Source organism: Mus caroli, chromosome X (assembly GCF_900094665.2).
Source record: "Mus caroli chromosome X, CAROLI_EIJ_v1.1, whole genome shotgun sequence".
Lineage (NCBI taxonomy): Eukaryota > Metazoa > Chordata > Mammalia > Rodentia > Muridae > Mus > Mus caroli.
In genome coordinates, this window is record NC_034589.1 from 94,652,822 (window position 1) to 94,669,849 (window position 17,028).

The 17,028-nt window shown below is 40.7% G+C and overlaps 1 protein-coding gene across 5 annotated transcripts in view; it reads left to right on the forward strand.

Moving 5' to 3' along the window:
- The window catches only part of Eda (ectodysplasin A), a 397,585-nt gene that overhangs the window by 365,344 nt on the left and 15,213 nt on the right, over positions 1–17,028 (forward strand). For all 5 annotated transcript variants that reach the window (XM_021152867.1, XM_021152868.1, XM_021152869.1 and 2 more), the window contains exon 3: positions 13,163–13,186. In XM_021152867.1, coding sequence (XP_021008526.1) covers positions 13,163–13,186 — 24 coding nt within the window. The remainder of the gene's footprint in view (positions 1–13,162; positions 13,187–17,028) is intronic.

The following is a 17,028-nucleotide window of genomic DNA, read 5'->3' on the forward strand; positions in this document are numbered from 1 at the left end:
CTCCCTCTCCCTCTCCCTCTCCCTCTCTCCTCCTCCTCCTTGGCAAGCATTCATTGTTTACCCTTTCTCCAATGTCACGCGGCAGTATATAGACTTTTCAGCCTAGTTTCTTTCACTTAGCAATATGCATTTAAATTTTCTCTGAATCCTTCTGTAACTTGAAAGCTCATTTTTCTTATTGATGAGCAATATATCCTGTATAGGTATATAGCAACTTGTTTCTCAGTCATTTGTTAAATAATTGTTGACAGTTTGAGTCAATTATGAATAATGTTGATAAAAGGCACCTGTATGCAAGTTGTGTGATCACACATTTCTAGCTCTTTTGAGTAATATTTAACACTGTGATTTCTGTGCCAATTTCTACAGAATTGCCAAACCATTTTCCCAAATGTGCCACTTTGCATTCACCCAGCAGTGTGACGGCAGGACCTGTTGCTTCGTATTCTGTCACAAATTGGATATCAGTGTTTTACATTTTGCCATTTGTGGACTGCTCTCTCCTCATATTAAATTGCAGTTTCATCATGGCAAATAATATCTTTTTCCCCATCTTAATTATCTCCTTTGGTTAAGTGTCTGTTCATATCTTTTGCCCATTTCTTTTTATTCATTCATTCATCCATCCATCCATCCATTCACTTTACATCCAGATTGTAGCCACAGTCCCTCCTCCCAGCCCCACCCTTACAAATCCTTCTCTCCATTACCCTATCCCCTTCTACTTAGATGAAGGGAAGCCTTCCTTGGGTACCACTCCACCCTGGGACATCCAGGCACCTTGTGCTTATGTGCATCCTCTCTCACTAAGGCCCTACTAGGTAGTCCAGTTAGGGGAAGTGGTTCCAGTGGCAGGTAACTAAGTCAGAGACAGCATCACTCCAATTGTTAGGAGACTCACATGAAGACCAAGCTGCACATCTGATACATCTGTGCAGGGAGAGCTAGGTACATCCCCTGCATGCTCTTTGTTTGGTAGTTCAGTCTCTGTGAGTCCCTATGGGCCCAGGTTAGTTGAATTTGTAGGTCTTTTTGAGGTGTCCTTGATCCCTCCAGATTGCTCACTTCTATCTCCCACTCTTCCTCAATACTCCCCAAGCTCTACCTGATGTATGACTATGTGTCCCTTCATCTGCCTCTATCCCCTGCTGGATGAAGCAACTCAGGAGACAGTTATGCTAGGTTCCTGTCTGCAAGCATAGTATCACTAATAGGGTCAGGAGTTGGTTTTCTTACATGGGGTGTGTTTCAACTTGGGCCACTTATTGACTGGCCATTTTCTCAATCTCTGCTCCATCTTTATCCCTGCTCATCTTGTAGGCAGGACAAATTTGGAGTTGAAGGTTTTGTGGAGAGATTAATGTCCCCCTCCCTCCACTGGAAGTCCTGCCTGGCTACAGGAGGAGGCCACTTCAGTCTCCATATTCCCAGCTCATAGAAGTCTCAGCTAGGGTCACCGCCATAGACTCCTCAGAGCCTCCCCCATCCCAGGACTCCAGTTACTCCCAGAGATGCCTCCCATTGATTTCTGTTCTCTTCCCCAGTCCTCTAACACCCACCTCTCCCCACACCCAATCCCCATCCTTGTTCCCCTCCTCACCCCATCTCCCACCAAGATTCTTCCCTCCATTCACCTCCAATGGTGGTGAATTTGTTCCCCTTTCTGAGTGAGATTCACCCATCATCCCTTGGGCTCTTCTTTTTACCCAGTTTCTTTGGGTCTGTGGAGTGTATGCTGTACTTTATGGCTATTAACAACTTATAAGTGAGTATATACCATGCATGTCCTTTTGGGACTGGGTTACCTCCCTCAGGATGATATTTTCTAGTTCCATCCATTTGCCTAAGAATTTCATAAATTCATTATTTTTAATAGCTTAGCAGTATTTCATTGTGTAAATGTACCACATTTTCTGTATCCATTCCTCTGTTGAGGGGCATCTGGGTTCTTTCCAGCTTCTGGCTATTATGAATAAATCTGCTAGGAACATAGTTCAGCAAGTGAGCTTGAGGTATAGTGGGTGTAGCCCACTTCTTAATTTGATTCTTTCTTAATTATTAGGTTTTCTGTTTAGATGTTTGCTGGTTTCTTAACTGGGTTGTCCATTTTTTTTCTTGGGTTTCAAAGCTTTAATTTCAAATATCTTTTGGATAGAAGTAGGTATATGACATGTTCCATGTGTTTTTGCAAATGTTTCTCATGGTTCTTGTTTGTTTGGGAGTTGTGTTTTTTGATACAGTGTTTCTCTGTGTAACCCTGCCTGTCCTGAAACTCATTCTATAGACCAGGCCTGCGTCACTCAAGAGATCTGCCTGCCTCTGCCTCCATAGTGCTGAGATTAAAGGTGTGCATACACTGCCACAGCTTTTTAAAAATTCACTTAAGGACACCATTTTCTGAACAAATTTTAATTTTAAGGAACGCCAAGTTAACTTTTTTCTCAGTTGTACTTCTAATTTTCTACCTAAAAACTCGTTACAATGAGTAAAGTTGACTAGAGGTTTATTATGTTGTGTCATGAGATTTTTATGGTTTTTGTATTTAAGGTTTAAGGTCTGACCCCTTTTGAGTTAATTTTGTGAAAGGCATAAAAGTCTGTGTCGCGATTCACTTGTGTGCATGTAGATGCCCAGGTGTTCCACCACCATGTATGAAAATAACTCTCATTTTTTCTGTTGTGTTGCCTTTTGTCCTTTGTCAAAGATCAGTTGACTCTATTATAAGTCTGTTTCTATGCTCTCTGTGTTCCGTTTCACCTGTGTGTGCTATTTCACCAGTACCACACTGGTTTGATTGCTATAACTTTCTAGTAAATTTTGAATCAAAGAATGGCAGTTCTCCAACTTTGTTTTTATTTCACAATATCATATTTGACAGTCTGTATCTGTTACCTTTGTGTATAACTGTTTGATTCAGTTTGTTAATATCTACAAAGTAACTTTCTAAGATTGCATTTAATCTATAGGTGATGTTTGGAGGAAGTGACATTTCTGCAATATTAAGTTCTTTTCCATGGACATGGGCCATCTTTCCATTTAGATGTTTATTTCTTAAATCAAAATTTTTCCCATATGGATACTCATATTTTGTTAAATCTATACCTAAATGCTACCCTCCTCTCTCATTTTAAGGTAAATAGTGCTGGAATCTTTTATATCGAATTTCAGCTGTTCATTGCTGATATTTGGAAAGAATTTGACTCCAGTATATTAGAGTTTAACCGTGAAACATTATGTTAATTGATATTTAGTTCCAGAAGCCTTTTGTGAGATTTTCTACCAGAAAGTTATGGTATTTGTAAGTAGACAGGCTTAATTCTTCCTTTTACTTTATTTCTTTTCTTAACTTGTCACATGAGCTAAGATTTACAGAATGATTGCTGAATTGTAGTGTTGCGAATGGACATCCCCTACTCGTTCTTGGATCTAAAGGGATAACTTCTGATTTTCTCATCACTGTGCTATACAGGATTTCTTATAGCTTTCTTGATTAAATTGAGGGAATGCCCTTGACTCCTATTGGGTGGAATTTTTCATCATAAAGGGATGTGGAATTTTATTTAAGATATTCTCTACATCTAGCAATATGACTATTTGTTTTTCTTCTTTAGCTTATTGATATAAGGTAGATTAAATAGATTAATTTTATGCTATTCCAGTCTTACATATGAGAAATAAATCCTTCCTGGTTGTGGTCTCAGTACATTTTCTGCTATTTTAATAAAATACCTACAGCTAGAAAATTTATTTTAAAAACTTATAGAAATTCATTTGTTTTGTTTTTTTTGAGTTAGTATCAGCATGTATATAATGGTGGTTAGCTTTTGTCAGCCTGACACAAACTAGAGTCACCTAGAGGGAGATAATCCCACAAGCCAGTAAGCAATCCTGCCTCTTCTCCTTCTTGAATTCCTGCCTTGACTTCTCTTCCAACTGTGACTGAGATGTGTAAGTCAAATAAATCTTTTCCTTCTCAAGCAGATTTTGGTCGGTGTCTTATCAGAGCTACACAGAAACAAACTAGACTAGAAATCAATGCCAGAGAGAGTAGGTCCTTGCCGTGAAGGATCTGACCATGTGACTTTTATGCCTTGGAATGTGTTGTGGGAGAAATGTGGAGAGTTTTGGAGCTTTAGGCTAGGAAAACCATTGAGTGATTAAGCTTAATGAACTGTATCGGGAATTTAGAAGATACTGCGAAGAGAAATACAGGTGGTGGGGGTCTGGCTTGCAAAGCTTCGAAGGGAAGTAAAGACCTTTAACAAGGCTGTTCACATGATAGTTTGGATTAAGAATTTCTGGAAGTAACACCTTTGTTTAACAGAAAATGATATCTATATTTCTCACCCTGCATAAAAAATAAAGTCCAAATGGATCTGGGATCTCAATGTAATACCTGAAAATTTGAAATTGCTAGAACATGCAGGGTGTATGCCACAAAACATAGTCATATGTGCAGGCTTTCTGAATAAGGCACTGTTTGATCAGAAAAAAAAGACTAACAATTGACAACTGGGACTCTATTAAGTTAAAAGAGTGGTCAACATCTGTAGCCATCAGGCAAATGCAAATCAAACCCCACCTTGAGAGTCCATCTCACCCCAGTTCTAGTGGTATGCAGGAGAAAAATAAGCAACAACCAATGCTGAGGGTGAGGGTGTCAGGGAGGAGACTGTTGACAGGGATGGAAACTTATACAACTGCTGTGGAATCCAGCATTGTGTTCCTCAAAAAGGCTAGAAATTGCATCTACCACATGACCTGATGACTAGACCATTCCTGGGTGTATGTCCAAGGGACTGTCTACTCTCCAACAGAACTACCTGCCCAACTATGTCCATTGATAACTCCTTCACAACAGCTAGGAAAACAAATCAGCCTAAACAATGTGCTGGCTTATTTTTTTAAACTTGACACAAGCAGGAGCTACTTGGGAAGAGGAAACATCATCAACAAAAATGCCTCTAAGCAAACTGGCCTGTGGGAATGCCTGTGGGAGAATTTTCTAGAAGAATGATGATGGGAGTGGACCCATTCTATGGCAGGGCAATGCCACCACCGAGCATGTTGTCCTGAGTTATATAAGAAAGCAGGCTGAGCAACCCATGAGCAATAAGCCAGCGAACACCATTCTCTATGGCCTCTGCTGCAGTTCCTGCCTCCAGGTTCCTGCCTTGAGCCTTGATTTCCCTGAGAGTTGCTTTTGATTATAGTGTTTTATTATAGCAATGGGAACCCTAAATAAGGCATATGTCAATGGTAAAGTGATAATGAAAATTTGTGATACAGTTGCACAATGGAATTCTCTATAAAGCACTAAAACATGTAATTGTGAATTTTTTAGGAAAGTTGGTGAAACTGGAAAAATTATGCAGGGGGAAAGGCCTAGAAAGATAAACACTGCATGTTCCCTCTCATTTCAAAATTTTAGATTTTTGTATTTAACTTGGAATATCCAGAGAGCAAGAGGTTTTATAATGGCCATGGGTTGGGCAAAGAGGCTTGAATGAGGCAAACAGTGAGAACTCATGTTAATTAAAGTACAGGGGGAAGACTACTACAGTGGTAAAGTTTAAATGGGAAGGGCTTATAAAGGACAAAGGTCAGGAGGAGGTAGAGACAGGGAGTTAACCAAAACTAAGGATATAAGAAGACATGTAGACATCTCCCTACGTGGCCACCTAACAATATAGGCTGTTACCATTATTCTTGGTTGTCCACCAGAACTAGACAATAATACTCTATACCTGAAGACATTACATACCTCCGTTTCATGACACAGACAAATCAAGTTGAAACTTAAGTAGAAGCTCCCTCCCTATTGACTAATATAGATTGTGTCAAAAAAATGCAATAAAGGCTGCCCGGGGAGGAAACTCATCAATACAAAACTCATCAATATTTTCAGCCATATGTGGACCTTGTACCCTACAATGCCACCTGCCTACCAACACATGCCCACTGGTGTAAATGAATGTTGTGAGCACAGCTTCAGACTCTGTGATAAATTTGAGACCTGCTCCTGAGAAGGAAATTCATGCCTGGTACTATAAACCTGGTTTAAAAAAACAAAACTCATGGAGTTTGCTAAATGAATATGGCATCAAACCACTTTCTAAATATTTATACTTAGATTTATACAGATACACACATGGGATTCTCAGCTTTGAGTAGAGAAACTTTTTATAATGAATAGCAGCGAGTGAAAACTCACGGCTGAGAGTAATTGACTGTTGAGTACTCAGGCCTAAACAATACCACCTCTTCTGTCTCAGGGAACATCATGACCCAAGGGTAGAAAGAATATAAGAACCAGATGATAGGGAGAAGGGCTGTGAAATGCTACCTTCTGGGCATGACACAGTCTTTGCAGTTGTGAACTCAGCAGCTGCAAGTTGCCTATACTGGATCTGCACAAGACTGAGCCTGTCAGCAGTCAGTCAGGAGGCAGAGAAGTACATGAAGCCCCCCTGTTCCCTGGGAAGCTATTGGCTATTTACAGAGGCTCAGGGAGGGGAGCTGTCTCCCGTTGTGTAGCCGATGATGAGCCTACTGTGCTCCAGTGGATCCAATGTCCATGGTCACATGGCAGCCCTGGCTATCATTTCTTCCACAGATCCTTAAGCTATAAATAAGGAATATATATTTGCTATTATTATTTTGAACAAAAGTATTATCTACTAAGTTGAGATTAAATAAAGTGTTTAAGGCATATTTCTTCCTGAAGCTTATTATTTTTAGCTTTTAAAAATAAAATTTAAGTACACCATTTTCCCCCTGCCCTTTCCTCCCTCCAGCCCCTCCCTTGCTTCCTTTCAAAGTCATGGGCCTTGTCAGAGCAACCTACTTAGTCCATTGAGTGCAACTTAGTGTTGCATGTGTGCACATGATTTCAGGGCTGACCACTTGGTCTTGAATAATCAAGTAAGAGACTCATCGCTGGCAGGGACTAGTTCTCATCCTCTCAGCAGTCATTTCTTTGTCTGGATGAGGCCTGTGGAATTTCCCCTTCATGTAGTGTGTCTGTTGGTGTTTCACGTCTTCTATCTCCTTTCTTTAGCTTCCCTTATCTGCTCTTCTTTCTGTAGATCCAAACTTCTGGCCTGTGTCATACTCGTTCTCTGTTAACATTTCTTGAAATCTACTGTCAATAAATTTCCTCAGTTTTTATGTGTTAAAGAGTCCATTTCTCCTGTTTTTAAAAAGATAATTTCATGTGATACATGATTCAAGCTTCTTAGTTTTATTTCATTGATCTTAATCCTCAAATAAAGATAAACTGTGTGGTGTTCCCTAATGGAGCAGACAAAGAATGAGGTAGAAACTCACTTGCCTTAGGGTTATTTTGTTTTTAGCTGTTTGTTAGCCCCATGTCTATCATAAGGCATCCTTTTCCTAATGTCTGCATATGTTAGCAAAGCCTGTCTCATCTCCACTTTACTTTTACCAAAGCAGTCTGAACTACTTTACAGCTGGCTGTCCCACTCTGATATGTCTGTGGAGTTTCACATGTAGAAATCATGGTGGTTACCAATAGAGGGAATGGGAGGATATAGAAATGTTGGTTCTTATCATGAAAGCAACACATGATGATGGTAGTACTCTGAATTGGGGAAGAATAACGTTCTGAAGCATATTAAGAAGACAGATCAGTTTATCTTAAAAGTTATGGAATTGAAAAGAAATTATTGACTCGCTCTCTGTTACTTAGATACCGCAGGTATGGGAACAGCTCTAGCTCACCAGCATTTCCTCTCTAGAAACAGGAAACAGGAAACCTACAGTGACCTCAAAGACAAAGGGATACATGTGACAATTAAAGGGAGTGAACAAAACACCCATGGAAGGAGCTACAGAGACACAGTTTGGAGCTGTGACGAAAGGATGGACCATCTAGAGACTGCCATGTCCGGGTATCCATCCCATAATCAGCTTCCAAACCCTGACACCATTGCATACACTAGCAAGCGTTTGCTGAAAGGATCCAGATATAGCTGTCTCTTGTGAGACTATGCCGGGGCCTAGCAAACACAGAAGTGGATGCTCACAGTCAGCTCTTGGATGGATCACAGGGCCCCCCAATGGAGGAGCTAGAGAAAGTACCAAAGGAGTTAAAGGGATCTGCAACCCTATAGGTAGAACAACAATATGAACTAACCAGTAGCCCCCGGAGTTCTTGACTTTAGCTGCATATGTATCAGAAGATGGCCTAGTCAGCCATCACTGGAAAGAGAGGCCCATTGGACACACAAACTTTATAAGCCTCAGTACAGGGGAACACCAGGGCCAAGAAGTGGGAGTGGGTGGGTAGGGGAGTGGGATGGGGGGAGGGTATGGGGGACTTTTGGGATAGCATTGGAAATGTAATTGAGGAAAATACCTAATTTTTAAAAAAGGGAGTGAATTTTGAAACTCATAAAAAATGATTTGCTGGCCATAGTAATCAATGTTAGAACAAAGAGGAATCCTTATATTGTTGAGAGGATATACTCATTAGTGCTTTAGGAAATGTGATATATTGTAATAATATTATGTGCCGCCCCGCCCCCCCCCCCCACACACACACAAGGGATATGGCAATTGCTTACTAAGCAGAAGTTCTATGGGAGTCCTTCTGTGACCAGAAGTGAAGTAGAAGCCAGGATTTGGAGCATCAGTTCTCTATGTGACCTTTATGTTATAGCTATTTAGAGAAAAAGAAAAATGTGGCTGATCCTTTACCTCACATAGTACAATATAATTCCTGCCACATTAATCACAATTTAAAAAAACATTAAAAAGCTAGAAAAATATCCAAAAATGATACCATGTATTACTTTAGGGAAAGCCCACTAAGCATGAAAACTGAGGGCAGTAACCATATATATTTAACTACATAAAAGGAAAGCTTTTATAGTCTTTGATCCAACACTGCTATTTATGACACATTCTTTAAATATTTTGATAAGTGAATGAAATGATACACACATGAAAACATAATTTTTAAACATTGTTTATAATTACAATTTATAATTGTGATAAAAACAAAGATCATTAATTAAATGCCTTTTAAAACAACAATGTAGTTTGAAAGAGTAAGTAGCAGGGAGACAAAACAGGGTAATGGGAGCAGTGAATGGATCCGAATATGTTATGTACATGTATGAAAACGGCATAATGGAACCATTATGCATAATGTATATTTGCTAATAAAACTTTTAAAAAAGAAATCAGTTGAAAGTATATTTGAAAATGGATATTCCAATGAAACACATATATCTGAAGATTCAAAACTAATATCCATTGGGTGGACTACCACTCAAGAGGCAAAGACAGGAGGAGCTCTGTGAGTTCAAGGCCGGCCAGGTCTACATAGTAAGTTCTAGACCTCCCAAAGTTACATAGAGAGACCCTGTTTCAAAAAAACAAAAACAAGGGCTGGAGAGATAGCTCAGTGGTTAAGAGTACTGACTGCTCATCCAGAGGTCCTGAGTTTAAAATTCCCAGCAACCACATGATGTGATTCAAAACCATCTGTAATGAGATCTGGTGCCCTCTTCTGGCATGCAGGTGTACATACAAACAGAACACTGTATACATAATTAATAAATCTTTTAAAAACAAAAACAATAACAACAGCAACCAACATCCACAAATGACAGAGGAAAATACATGACAGTTGCCTTTCTGAGTCTGAGTTACCTCACCCAGAAGTTTGTTTGCCTGCAAGTGTCATGGTTTTGTTTTTAACAGTTGAATGGTACTTTGTTGTGTAGATGTGCCACAGTTTCATTATCCATTCACCAGTTGATGGACATCTAGGTTGTTTCCATTTCTTGGTTGACCCCACTGAGTGTAATTTGTACTTGCCAAAATACTTACTGTGTGGGGCACTGGAACATGGTAGACCTACCGGGACCACGCCCTTAAAGAAAACTGACTCCCCCATGACACCTCCATGCTGCATTGTTGACTGGCTTGGTCTTCTACAGATGTTGCATAGCTGCAATGAGTTTGTGAGTACAACTGTCCTGTCACATCCAACAAAACACCTCGTGTTCTTACAGTCTTTTCTTGGTCCTCTTCTATGATGGACCCTGGGTGTTATGGGGAAGGGGAAATATGTTAAATAGTTGTGTTAGTTAGGTTTACTATTGTGATGAAACACCATGATGGAGAGGAAAGGGTTTATTCAGCTTATACTTCCACATCACAGTTCACCATTACAAGAAGTCAGGGCAGGAATTCAAACAGGGCAGGTACCTGGAGGTAGGAGCTGATGCTGAGGCCATGGAGGACTGCTGCTTACAGGTTTGCCCCTCCTGGAGGACCACCAGCCCAGGGATGGCACTACCCAGGATGGGATGGGCCCTTCCTCCATCAATCACTAATTGAAAGATGCCCTACAGGCTTGCCTACAGCCCAGTTTCATGGAGGCATTTTCTCAGCTGAGACTCCATCCTTTCAGATGACTATAGCTTGTGTCAAATTGACATAAAACTAGCCAGCACAATAGTTTATGGCTGAGCTCTCCACTAACACTTATTCCCTGCACTTTGACCACTTGTAAGTTTCTGCAATAACCATCCACTGCACAAAAACATTTCTCTGATGGGCTCTGAAAGCAGCGCCAGTCTATGGTTAAGGAGATAGCAATTTAGAGAGCAGTGTGATATTATATCTATTTAGGAAAGCAAATAGTAGGTAGGTTCTCCCATGGAGTCTAGGAGCTCCCCAACCATAGATGCTCGGCAAGATTTAAAGTAGAAATCTTTTTTTTTTAATTCTCTTTCGCAAGTCAGATGCAGTGTGGTACATGACTGCAAATCCCAACACTTGGGCAGAGAGAGGAGTGTGAAGCAAGAGGCTTGCTCTAAATTCTGAGTTCAAGACCACTATGGGATACAAGTGAATTCCAGGCTAGATAGGGTTGCATAGCAAGACCTTCTGTCCAAAAGCAAACAAATGAAACTTGTCCTCTTTCCCTTTTATCACCCGTGTGTTTAAGGTGAACCTGTTTTTAAGTTTTTTTTTTTTTATTCCTCAACTAGCAAGCATGACTCCCGGGTCCCCTTTGAATGAAAAATACTAAAAGAAAAGAAAAAGAAAGCGGAAAGGAAATATTACTGTTCCTAGTTGTGGTGTAGGAGAAAGTTTACTTTATATAAAAGGTAGAGGCAGGGACTTCTGGGAGAGTGTACATGACCCTGAGCTGGGCTACGTGGGGAGAGGTGGGGGAGAAAGGGAGAGAGTGGGGAGAGTCTAGCCAGATGCAGCACCCAGGAAGCCCAAAGGTACAAAAAGAGCAGGTAACCAAAATGCCTGGATTGTATAGGGAAGAGCAGCCCAGTCCCCTGGACTAGAGTTCAGAGTAGGGAGTGGGGAGAGGTATGCCAACCAGGAGGGCCCTGTAACAGGTAGAGACCAAGGGATGCATGGAGAACCTGGTGGCCAGGTTGTATTTAATATGTTAAATAGGCACTTCAGCCATTTGTCCCAGGTTTGAAACCTAACACCCCTATCCAACTTGTAAGTTCTGTGATGATGGTGTTCTGGCACTATTTACTGTGCTACCACCTTCCATAGAGATACTCAGAAAAGACCAACTGACTGGTGATGTCCTGGATTGCCTCAGAATCTGGTGCAACAGCTCTATCCTTTAGCTAGCAGAAATGACCAAAAAGTAAAGCAGGGATATGCCATCTTGGCTATAAGGGCAGGGCAGCTGCAGTAGCCACCACCTTGCTTCTGAGGCTGGAGTAACTAACTGGCCAGTTGGTAGCTAGCTGGTGGGGCTGTGCCCTTTCTGTGTAAATCCTTCCTTAAACAGCCATCTTATTCAAGAACAAAGTGCTTCTCTGGTTATGTTGTTGTTTCTCATTCAGTCATAGCCATCCAGAATGCTTAATGCTGTTTTGAAAAACAACATACAGGAGCCAGGTATGCCTCATGCCTGTGCCCCAGCTCTCAGGAGACTGAGGCAGGTGGATTACAGTTCAAGGCCAACCTAGACTACACATTTAAACAATATCTCAAAAACTCAGAGCACAAATAAAGATGACAACAGAGGAGGGAGGAAAGGTGTGAGGAGACAGAGGATATAAAAAGAGGAAAATCATGATCTTCAATTGCTCCACTGAACCTGAAACATCTTCTGCACACTGCACACAATTCCTACTGCTGCACAGTTCTTTTTGAGAGAAATCTAAACAGACATTGAGTTTTTGAAGGGGCATATTTGCTCTGGGGCCACACTGGAGATCTTCCAGGCTAGAGACTCTATTAGCTTCCTATGAAACCTGATTTCATAGGTGGAAATCTTTCTATACTTTTACAAGAATCAAGTTAGATAATACACAGAAGCATGAAACAAACTGTAGACTACAGAACTGCTCCTAAGGACATTGGCTGTGGTTTAGAGCTAGGCTATATTGGCTTCATAACAGTTTGGAAAAGAATTTAAGTGCCTGTGTCTAAGGAAAGTTATATTCATCCAAAGAAAGAAAAAGCCTGAGTCCCCATGAATAAAAATGAGCTCTGTTGATTAAAATGGCTTTCTTTTAAAACAATACATGAGAAGACACTTCCGACTCTACTACAAAAGAAGCTGTTGACATTTCCTTTAGAGCACCTATTAAGTTATGGCAAATTGTGGGAGTGCATGTGGCCCCACATGAATGTATTACAGCTGCATGCTTCTAATAACTAACAAGTTAAATCACAATAAGGAAGTGACTGCGAAGGAACTACTATTGTTCTGCTTCTTCTATAAGAGCACTGCCTTTTCTCTTCTAGTGTCCCAATCTGAAACTTTGCATCACTGCTTCACCTGAATGCATGACTCTACAACCTTAGGACTTGCAGAATTAAAGGAATGCCGTCCTGAGGTTGTTGAGCTGTGCGTTTCTGGGCATTTCATCTCTACAGAAGAATACCCTTCTCCCTCCTGACTAAAGTGGGAAGAATTGTTCTTTTTCAAGGGAAGCATCTTTCATGTATTTTGTTCTAGTCTCTATAATCAGCAAACAAGGATTTTGATAGATGAATGGTAGATACCTTGGGTAAAATCTGGCCCATGACTATGGGCTCCCCTAAATTTGCAGTACCTCTTACTGGCTTTTTAGAGAATAACCATTTTTAAAATGATCTACTAACTTAATCTTCCGTCTTTTATTTCTAATAGGTCCTGTTAAGAACAAGAAAAAGGGTAAGTTGAGTTTTGTGATTTTACTAATTAGAAAAAAATGAATGAGACAGGATTTTGCATTAATTTCTTTCAACATAGATTGCCCATTACTTCATTCAATCATTCACATGAGTTTTGCACTTTATAAAGAACAAGAATTAGTTCTTCAACAACAAGCCATGGAAGGTAGAATTGACTCTAGCAATACATACAAGTTGTCCTTGTAGAATCATTCATTTATTTATTTATTTATTTATTTATTTGTCTGTTTATTTGTTTATATATTTATTTGCTCTGTGTATCTTCTTCCTCTTGCACTGGGGATACAATCCATAACTTCTGCCCTAAGAATATTAGGCAGAAGCTTTACCACCGCATTCTACTCCAAGCCCGCATTGTGGTTCTTCTTTCTTATTCCTTCTACATATGTTTCCAGCTCATATTTATTTCCTTCTCTTACTCTGTCCACTGCCTTCTTTTTTCTTCTTTCCTTCCTTTATCAGATCAGTTGTCAGGCACTAATGAAGACCTAAGACTGTTTATAGAGAAAAGAAACTCTACCTATGGAAAGGTATCATCAATACATTGGTCCTTCACCTTAAAGCTGTCTTCATTCAATTTCCCAGATGATCAAAGATGATACCTCTTGCTCTGAGAATTTAGCATCATTTGCTCAGTGATAGATATAAGAATCTATGTCACTGTGTTACTCTGCTCCTGTCCTGTTTTTATAGTAGATGCTAGTTGGAGCTATTCACTGTGCTGTCCTTGGTTTCTTAAGTCCACTTTGTACTTAACAAGGGACTTGCTAAGGGCACATGAAGTGCTTGCTTGCTTGCTTGCTTGCTTGCCTAAAGAAGATAATCCAACGAGAAAGCAGCTTGTATTGTAAAGACTAGGCAAATGAAATTCACCCTTTGCACTAGAAAAAAAATGAACTGTAAAATCAGTTTATGTACCTGTCTGTTTCTGGGTTCTGACATTAAAGGAAGACAGAGATAATATGAAACTAATGAGTTTCCCTTTAGAAATCCTTCCTTTTTGCCTTTGTCTATATGATACTGGGAATTTAACCCAGGGCTTTACATGTACTAGTCAGATACTCTATCATTGGACTACATCACTCACCCTCTTATTACTTTCTTTGAATGAGACGTGATCTCACTTCATTGTCCAGGCTGGCCTTGAATGGACTCTGTAGCTCAGACTGACATTGAATTTAGTGATCTGCCCTCATAAGCCTCACAAGTAACTTAGATTATGGACCTTACAGTTCTTTACCAGGGGTACAGACATAGCTCCACTGTTAAGAGCACTCATTGCTCTTATAATGGACTTGGGTGTGGTTCCCAGCATCTCCTTGATGGCTCACAACCATCTGTATCTCCAATTCCAGGGAATGCAGTGCTGCCTTCTGTCCTCCTCAGGCAACAGGCATGTGTGTAATGCACATACAGGCATACCTGCAGGGAAAACACTTAGACACCTAAAATAAAATAAGTAAACATAAGAAAGTTCTTTAAGTGATTTTTGTCTGTTTATATTTATGGAGCATTCCAAACTGCACAAAATGGCTAACTACAGAGGTAGCCTGGCGATCCTCTGAGCAGTAGGGTACTCTTATCACTTCAGGTACCCTTAGCTACATGTCAAACTCATATTCCTACTGAAAAAGAAAAGCTGGGAAAATGCCCAGCCTTCTGACGACCTGAATTGAGCAAAGTTAGTAAACAGCAGAGAGCCAGAGTGAGTGCAGAATCCTTCTGCTCTTTCCTGGGTGCTCACTCCCAGGATGCTTCATCTTTTAAAGAAGTAAATTTGAATTTAGAATATTGGATTCTTGAGTCTTGTTGCATCCCTTCAAGATAGAAATTATAGCTCACGTCATTGCTTAGCATTGCCACCTTCTGTATGGAACATTATTGAGAAGAAAATGCGTACAAGCCTTAACCATCTACTTTATTTAAAAGTGATTTAGAAGCCAGTTAATATGGGTTTCCTTGGACACAGTGAATAGGCACATACTTGAAGAGGGAAATTGAACTGTTCACTTAATTTTCACCCTTTAATGGAATTTTCCTACTCACATAACTCTCTCCCTCTCTTTTCACCTTACCCCACCACCACCACCTCCCTTTACTCAGTTGCTTTCCATTGTTCTTTCAACATTTAGAACTTAGCTGAAGAGGTTAGGGAAATGCCCCTTTGATGAAATTTGGCTCTGAAATGATAGTATTATTTTATCTAAGACTGCACAGGCTTACTTTCTCAGTATAAACATCTCTAGGCTTTTGTATCATGAAGTATTCTGTCAAGTTAGGGAATCTAAAGACAGAATTCAATCTCTTGGCCCAGAGGTCATTTTCTGCATACCCTTCTCTGCCCCTAACTTTCCTTTTCTTTTTAATTTTTTATTAGATATTTTCTTCATTTACATTTCAAATGCTATCCCAAAAGTCCCCTATACCTTACCCCCGCCCTGCTCCCCTACCTGTACAGGGGCATATAAAGTTTGCAAGACCAAGGGGCCTCTCTTCTCAATGATGGCCGACTAGGCCATCTTCTGCTACATATGCAGCTAGAGACAAGAGCTCTGGGGGTACTGCTTAGTTCATATTGTTGTTCCACCTATAGGGTTGCAGACCCCTTCAGCTCCTAGGGTGCTTTCTCTAGCTCCTCCATTGGGGGCCCTGAGGGGCTTCCTTGTCCAAGTGTTGAGAATCGAAGAGGGCCAGCTGCAGAAACAGATTTCAGCACAGGCTTTTTCTCAGATGCCTTCTAAATTTTCATAAGGGATCACTCTCTGTTTGCACTGCAACCATTATTCTCTTAGACTAGAGGAGACTCTGGATGTAGTTCTTCTAAAATGACATTAAACAATTATAAGGGACACACATTCTTGGAGCTGAAGTTTGTGATACCCACAGCACCCTTAGCTGGAAAATCTCTGTGGAGCCTGGAAATGCTGCTACCCAGCACATCCAACTTCTGTGTCTACTCCATCTGTGTTTTTGTGTCAACTTCTTTGTCTCTTCCAACTGGAAAATAAGGAGGGAGGCAGACACTTTACATCCAGGCTTTGGAAGTTTTCCCAGCTGACATTGGTTCAGTCTTTCTTGTGGAACCTCAGTCTCAAGAAGAGACATAAAGCACCAAGGCCAAGCTCCTTGTTCTTGGGTTCCGAGTGCCTGTGTGGAAGGACTGGAGTTTACATCCTTATCTCCAGAGTCCAGATCCTGTGTTATTTCCACTATACTAACTAGAATTGAAATTTGGGTGCCGAATAAGCCTGATTTGGAAGCTACACAAATTCAAAAGGAGATGGTTTTCCTATTCAGCATCTTAAAATTGGCTAGATCGAGAAACTGGGCAGATCCCATCTTAACCACTAAGCTCGGGGCCTCTAAGTCTTTAAGGCCCTATATAGGCCCTCTTGAAGAAACGCTCTCAGGACTACTCTTTCTTCTCTGAAGAGGGAGTCTGTGATGGTTTATATATTCTTGGACCAGAGAGTGGCACCATTTGGAGGTGTGGCCTTGTTGAAATAGGTGTGACCTGGTTGGAATGGGTGTGTCACTGTGTGTGGGGGTATAAGATCCTCACCCTAGTTGCCTAGAAGTCAGTCTTCCACTAGCAGCCTTTGGATGAAGACATAGAACTCTAGCTTCTCCTGCACCATGGCTGCCTGGATGCTGCCATGCTCCCACCTTGATGATAATGGACTGAACCTCTGAACCTGTAAGCCAGCCCCAATTAAATGTTGTTTTTATAAGACTTGACTTGGTCATGGTGTCTGTTCACAGCAGCAAAACCCTAACTAAAACAGAAGTTGGTACCAGGGCCTGGGGTATTGCTGTGATAGG